Raw genomic sequence first — 7,594 nt, forward strand, 5'->3', positions numbered from 1 at the left:
TAGATTTAAGTCAAAACTGGAATATTCACTGTCTTCTTGGTAAGCAACTCCAGTGCAGATTTGGCTTGTTTTAGGTTATTGTCTTGCTGAAAGGTGAATTGTTGGAAAGCAGACTGAACCAGGTTTTGTTCTTGCATTTTGCCTGTGCTTAGTTCAGTTCTGTTTATTTTTTATCCTGAAAAACTCCCCAGTCCTGAACGATTAGAAGCATACCCATAACATGATGCAGCCACCACTATGCTTGAACATTTGGAGAGTTGTACTCAGTAATGTGCCACATTGTCTTGCAAACAGGCTCCATGTTTTGAAATATTTGTGTTCTGTACAGGCTTCCTTCTTTTCACTTTGTCAATTAGGTTAGTATTGTGGAGTAACTACAATGTTGTTGATCCATCCTCAGTTTTCTTCTATCACAACTGTTTTAAAGTTACCATTGTCCTCATGGTGAAATCCCTGAGCGGTTTCCTTCCTCTCCGGCAACTGAGTTAGGAAGGATGCCTGTATCTTTGTAGTGACTGGGTGTATGGATACACCATCCAAAGTGTAATTAATAACTTCACCATGCTCAAAGGGATATTCACCAATCTACCAATATGTGCCCTTCTTTGCGAGGCATTGGAAAAAACGTCCCTGGTCATTGTGGTTGAACCGTTGTTTGAAATTCACTGCTCGACTGAGGGACCTTACAGATAATTGTATGTGTGAGATGAAGAGATGAGGTAGTCATTCAAAAATCTTGTCAAACACTATTATTGCACACAGAGTGAGTCCATACAACTTATTATGTGAGTTGTTAAGCACATTTTTATTCCTGAACTTATTTAGTCTGAGTTATTGACTCAAGACATTTCAGCTTTTCATTTTTTATTAATTTGTAAACATTTTCAAAAACACAATTCCACTTTGACATTGTGGGTATGGTGTGTAGGCCACTGACAAAACATCTACATTTGATACATTTTACATTCAGGCTGTAACACAATGACATGTGGGAAAAGTCAAGGGGTGTGAATACTTTCTGAAGGCCCTGTATCCGTCTGGCTCTTCACCTTCTGTTTGTTTCCCTTTGGGCAGGTCTGGTTTCACTGAGTTATTCCTAGAACATTCCAACTTAAGTGAGGTTACATAAGGAAACATTAAGTGAGATATCATAAGGGATTTTTATTCTCATCTGAGCTGAAATCTAAAGAGGTTATTACATACAACCAACTGTAGAACTATACTCAAACAGCCCTAGATATATGATTAGTATAATAAATGCATCACCCCACTATGCAGTTAAGAACACTGTTTTGGCAGTATAATAAATGCATCACCCCACTATGCAGTTAAGAACACTGTTCGGCAGTATAATAAATGCATCACCCCACTATGCAGTTAAGAACACTGTTTTGGCAGTATAATAAATGCATCACCCCACTATGCAGTTAAGAACACTGTTTTGGCAGTCAAAAACATGAAAGGACAAGGACTGGCACTACAGTGAAAATTCTACATGACATTTTCGTGAAGTGTTGATGATAAATAGTGGAGTCAGTCTGTGTGGAGTTTGTATGTTACTTGCTCTTTTCATACCCTGCTGTCATGTTGGTAAACAGCAGTAAATATTGTCAGGTAGCTGTGATCGAGCAGGTAACTCCGCTACTGGCCTTTCTCTCTATTCCTCTCCTCCATCCCTCTCTCGTTCTCTGTTTACACCCTGTCTGTTTTCCTTCATTCCACTCCTCCTTTCCATAATCTGTTGTTCAGCGAACGTGTGAGTATGTTTATAGAAGAGAGAGGGAGAGAGTGAGTTAAGTGGGGTCTGATTGAGGAGGTGGAATGGGCTGATAGTAAGAAGAAGGGAGGAGAAAGAGAGGGAGGGCTGAGAAAGAGGGAGTAGGGGGAAACAGATGGGTGGGGGGAGAAGAGGTATAAAAGTATAAAAGCCTTGCTATACAGAATAAAGAAATATCCCCAGAGAGAAAAAGAGAGAGAGAGATTGTGAAAGAGACTTTACCAACAGAGTTGACACCATAACTACCTTCTTAGGGTAAGTACAACTATCTCATAGGTTTATAGCTACATAACAATATACTATCCACAATATATTAAAAACAAGATATACATTTGATATTGGTAACTTTGACATAACTCTAACAGAAATCCCATAAAGGAGGTTAATGTTTAGGTGTAAATACTGGCTGTCACTTTTTGCAGACTAGAATTAAGTGTAACTGTAAATAACAAAACATACAGACTTTGATCCATTAAAATAGTGATACAGTGAGATGCATGGGTACAGCCTTCAGTTGGTTTGATGTGCTACTGAGTGCTGAGTGAATAGGGGTCATTAGCCTGGTGGTGCAGTTCTGTGGGTTAGTAGCATCCTGCATGGTAAAGTTTTTTTTCTCCAGTGGGGGGGGGGGCTGTGTGCCCGCCAGGCTGCAGACGCGCATAAAACGCTGCAGACGATGCTGTCAGCACCTCACTAACACAGACACAGACACACACACCCACTCCTTGATATCCTCGTAACCCTTTTGCCTGTAAGGTCTGTGAGCTCTGTGAGCTCCTTCCCTGTGGGCCAGCTGTGCCCCATGCCTGGGGGTGACGTGTGCCGTTGGGTATGTAAAGGAGGGGCGTTGCACCAGGTTGTCATCCAAACCCTACAAACACAGGAGGCGACAGAGAGGGTCTGCCATGGGGCACATAGATGTGGGTGAATGTGGGGTTTTTGTTCGGAGGGTTGGGGTCTTGTTGACATCTGGGATGGCTATTTGTACAGCTGTCAGAAACCTGGCAAGGTCACTGTGTGTGTGTGTGTGTGTGTGTGTGTGTGTGTGTGTGTGTGTGTGTGTGTGTGTGTGTGTGTGTGTGTTTGGTTTTCGCCAGACATAATGGGATCTGTCCAAAACGTTGACTCAGGTTTGCCAAAAAAAACCTGGAAGCACCTAGATGATAATCAAGACTTGGAAGAATGTTCTATGGACAGATGAGTCAAAAGTACAACTTTGTGGACGACATGGGTGCTATTATGCCTGGTGAAAACCAAACACTGCATTCCACCGTAAGAACCTTATACCAACGGTCAAGCATGGTGGTGGTAGTGTGATGGTTTGGGGATGATTGCTGCCTCAGGACCTGAATGAATTGCCATAATAGAAGGAAACATGAATTCTGCTAAGTATCAGAGAATTCTACAGGAGAATGTCAGGCCATCCGTCTGTGAGCTGAAGCTGAAGTGCAGCTGGGTCAACACACAATCAAATCTACATGAAAATGGCTAAAAATGAACACATTTGAAGTTTTGGAATGGCCTACTCAAAGTCCAGACCTAATCCCAACTGAGATGTTGTGGCAGGACTTGAAACGAGCAGCTCATGGTTGAAAACCCACAAATGTCGCTGAGATAAAGCAGTTCTGCATGGAAGAGTGGGCCAAAATTCTTTCACAGCAACGTGAGAGACTGATCAACAACTACAGGAAGCATTCGGTTGAAAGTCATTGCAGCTAAAAGTGGCACAACCAGTTATTCAGTGTAAGGGGGCAATTACTTTTTCACACAAGGGCACTGGGTGTTGCATAACTTTATCTATGAAATAAATTACATAAGTATGTAATTGTTTTGTATTTGTTCACTCATGTTCCCTTTATCTAATATCAGGATTTGGTTGAAATATTCCAAAGTAGAGACAATTAGAAAGGGGGTAAATACTTTTTCACAGCACTGTATGCCCATAGAAACTCTGTCTGTACTTCCTGTCTGTACATCACGAGGGACCCTAAAATCCAGTCATACAAAAATAACATTGGTTTTGGGAATTTGTTTGTTTGCCCTCTACTCTAGAAATACATAAATGTATAGGCCTAGATATTACTATTTTTGTTGACATTGAGAAATAGTGCGTAGTCAATGGATTTATGGCTGCGTTAACATGTACATGAACCCACATAGAGACCCATGTAGAATCTTTACCACCAGTTCACTTGTTTTATAGCGGTCACAGCCCCTAACGTACAGTAACGTCATGCACTCCCTCCACGCCTTCTTTCTCTCATGGTGGTGGTGGTATTATGACACATTTTAACATCAGTCTTCTCTCCAGCAGACCAAGAGACCGACAGACAGCCAGAGTGAGGATGAGGACTCTCCTCCAGTGTGTGGCCCTGTGTGTCACCATCTCTCTCTGCGTCTGCTACGGTACATTTCTACAAATCAACACTACGTCAATTCAGAATCTTTTTAGTAAACCTGGTGATCTACACTGATAAGTCACTAATAACCTTCCCCTTATTTTCCACAGATTCTCAAGAAAGCACAGAATCCTTTGAAGGTGATTGACCTTCAGATTCTTATGGCAGTAAAACATTCCCACACATTTGATGTATTATAAAAACACTATATTTGTACATTTTTATTTTATTTAATCTGATTTAGAATTCCAGACTAACTAGGCCATTCAGTGAATTCAATATGATTTTGTCACTGAAATCTGTATGCCCGCCCCTGTTGAGATGGTGTACTTTCTTCTAATAAAATTGTTTTATTTAATTCCATTGCATTCCAGATGTGTTTGTCAGTCCATACCGAGCCAACTCATTCATCAACCCACAGAGTCCACAGAGGGGAAGTGCCTACAACACTCCATCAAGAGGCAGCACTTACAGGAGGTACCACACACACAATCACTGGCCTACACACAATACCCCATAATGTCAAAGCTGAAATGTCTTGAATCAATAACTATTCAACCCCTTGTTATGTTAAGCCTAAATAAGTTTAGGAGTAAAAATGTGCTAAAAAAGTCACATAATAAGTTGAATGGACTCACTCTGTGTGCAATAATAGGTTTTAACGTGATTTTTGAATGACAACCTCATCTCTTTACTTCACACATACAATTATCTGTAAGGTCCCTCAGTCAAGCAGTGAATTTCAAACCCACATTCAACCACAAAGATCAGGGAGGTTTTCCAATGCCTCACAAAGAAGGGCACCTATTGGTAGATGTTGTTTTTCTGTTTTTAAAGCACACATTCAATATCCCTTTGAGCATGGTGAAGTTATTAATTACACCTTGGATGGTGTATCAATACACCCAGTCACTACAAAAGATACAGGCGTCCTTCCTAACTCAGTCGCCGGAGAGGAAGGAAATCGCTCAGGGATTTCACAATGAGGCCAACGGTAACTTTAAAACAGTTAGAGTTTAATGACTGTGATAGGAGTATCTGAGGATGGATCAACAACATTGTAGTTACTCCACAATACTAACCTAATTGACAAAGTGAAAAGAAGGAAGCCTGTACAGAATACAAATATTCCAAAACATGCATCCTGTTTGCAAGGCACTAAAGTAATACTGAAAAACAAAGCAATTCACTTTTTGTCCTGAATACATAGTGTTATGTTTGGGGCAAATCCAATACATCACATTACTGAGTACCACTCTCTGTATTTTCAAGTATAGTGGTGGCTGCATCATGTTATGGGTATGCATGTAATCGTTAAGGACTGGGGAGTTTTTCAGGATAAAACATTTACGGAATGGAGCTAAGCACAGGAAAAAAATCCTAGAGGAAAACCTGATTCAGTCTGCTTTCCACCAGACACTGAGACATTAATTCCCCTTTCAGCAGGACAATAAATTAAAACACAAGGCCAAATCTACACTGGAGTTGCTTACCAAGAAGACAGTGAATGTTCCTTTTGACTTAAATCTGCTTGAAAATCTACGGCAAGACTTGAAAATGGTTGTCTAGCAATGATCAATAACTCTTTTGACAGAGCTTGAAGAATTCTGAAAAGAATAATGGGCAAATATTGTACAATCCAGGTGTGCAAAGCTCTTAGAGACTTACCCAGGAAGACTCACGGCTATAATCGCTGCCAAAGCTGATTCTAACATGTTTTGGCTCAAGGATGTGAATGCTTATGTAAATTGATATTTTTGTATTTAAATGCCAATATATTTGCTAACATTTCTAAAAACATGTTTTTAGAAAAAATATCAATTTAAACCATTTGGAATTCTGGCTGTAACAAAACTAAATGTGGAAAAAGTCAAGGAATATGAATACTTTCTGAAGGCACTGTAGGCCTCTGTGTTCTTTGTTTATCTGTGTTTCATAATGGTTGACTGTGATTGTAGTTGACTTGTGTCTGTGTTTCAGAACAATGAAGTCTCCAGCGGAAAGGCGCTCAGAGACATGTGAAGACTACTCTCCCTGTCGCTTCTTTGCCCATCGCTATGGTTACCAGCTGGCCTATCAGAGATATTTTGGAGCCAGGAATCCAGGCACGACGGGGAGCCGTGGATTCTGAGTCCCTGTCCATCTTATCATAGCAATTATTCCTGCTATTGATTTACTGTACGCTCATTCAACACACTCTGACATTACATAACAGGATATTGGTTCGGTGATGTAACAGTAAAAGAGATGTGACAAATATATGAAAACATATCAGTAAATCAATTACGAATATAGTGAGCAATATTCTTGCGTATTTATATAATTCAAGCTCCATTTATTGTATAACTTTATAGCCTACTCACAATCACCACACCCTCAAAGAATAACTGCTTTCAGAAATCTGTGTTTGTGAAGATTAGCTTCACACCCAACTCCCTTGTTCCCTTTTTCCATCCACACTAAGACATCAAGCTTTGTCTAACCCATATGTATTTCTATGTATTAAAAAGTGTTTTTGAAGAGTTTCTTACATTCATTGCCTAAATCCTATGGTGTCACGATATTCCTCAGAGGGGCTTAGTAACCTTACTTGTGGGCTACAGAATTCCACCTCATTCGGTTCCACGTGTTGCCAAATTTCAGCTGAATAGGATTTTGAATGGGGAGCAGATGTGTGAACGCTAATAGCTGTCCCAGTTTGACTAGTGTGGTAGCAACAAATCAGAAAAATGTAGTGTGGAAACCATAAAAGCCAAGGGAAGCTACATTTTTGAACCAGCATGACAAAGTTTGCACCTGTTTTTAAACTGTAAGTGTAAATGATGTTCAAAGTCAGTTACTATTTGTTTGATTATCCAGTAGTTTGTATAGCCTCATCTTCCACTTTTGGAATGTAAATTCCAAAAGTATTTTTGGTAATTTTTTCCCTAACTTTTATAAATGGGTGTCACAACTTCCGCCGAAATCGGTCCCTCTCCTTGTTCGGGCAGCGTTCGGCGGTCGACGTCACCGGCCTTCTAGCCATCGCCGATCCACTTTTCATTTTCCATTTGTTTTGTCTTTGTTTTACTCACCTGGTTTCAATTCCCCAATTACATGTTCATTATTTAACCCTCTGTTTTCCCCATGGGTTTTGTGCGTGATTGTTTTATGTATGTTCGGTCCGTTATTGTGGGCTCGGTATTACGACATGTTATTGGAATATTTGATTAAAGTTACTTGTGTTACTCATCTCTGCTGTCCTGCGCCCGACTCCTCTGCACCAGCTACACCCAGAACACTACAATGGGAGCATCAATGGTATCAATAGAAAATGTTCATTTCCAGGTCACATACAAAAATAAGTAGTCAGCTGGTCACTGTTTTAGTAGACAAGACGCAGCTCCTTACCGTACCATAAGAACCAGAGGTCATCTGA

The 7,594-nt window shown here is 40.3% G+C and overlaps 1 protein-coding gene across 2 annotated transcripts; it reads left to right on the forward strand.

Moving 5' to 3' along the window:
- The first annotated feature begins 1,866 nt into the window (after positions 1 to 1,866).
- Positions 1,867 to 6,701, forward strand: LOC115200506 (matrix Gla protein). 2 transcript variants are annotated; one of them, XM_029763642.1, is made up of 5 exons: positions 1,867 to 2,032; positions 4,089 to 4,183; positions 4,287 to 4,316; positions 4,551 to 4,653; positions 6,157 to 6,701. In XM_029763642.1, exons 2-5 carry the CDS (start codon positions 4,123 to 4,125, stop codon positions 6,305 to 6,307), a joined length of 345 nt encoding a protein of 114 aa, XP_029619502.1. In that variant the 5' UTR covers positions 1,867 to 2,032; positions 4,089 to 4,122; the 3' UTR covers positions 6,308 to 6,701. The 2 variants fall into 2 exon arrangements, with proteins under 2 accessions (XP_029619502.1, XP_029619494.1); XM_029763634.1 differs by having other exon boundaries at positions 1,871 to 2,032; positions 4,092 to 4,183.
- The last annotated feature ends 893 nt before the right edge of the window (positions 6,702 to 7,594 follow it).

The sequence above is a fragment of the Salmo trutta genome, chromosome 1, assembly GCF_901001165.1.
Source record: "Salmo trutta chromosome 1, fSalTru1.1, whole genome shotgun sequence".
Lineage (NCBI taxonomy): Eukaryota > Metazoa > Chordata > Actinopteri > Salmoniformes > Salmonidae > Salmo > Salmo trutta.

Coding starts and splice junctions, on each gene's coding strand:
- LOC115200506 (XM_029763642.1), top strand. CDS start 4,123: ATGAGGACTCTCCTCCAGTGTGTGGCCCTGTGTGTCACCATCTCTCTC. Junction 4,317..4,550: donor AAGCACAGAATCCTTTGAAG/GTGATTGACCTT, acceptor ATTGCATTCCAG/ATGTGTTTGTCAGTCCATAC. Junction 4,654..6,156: donor AGAGGCAGCACTTACAGGAG/GTACCACACACA, acceptor TCTGTGTTTCAG/AACAATGAAGTCTCCAGCGG.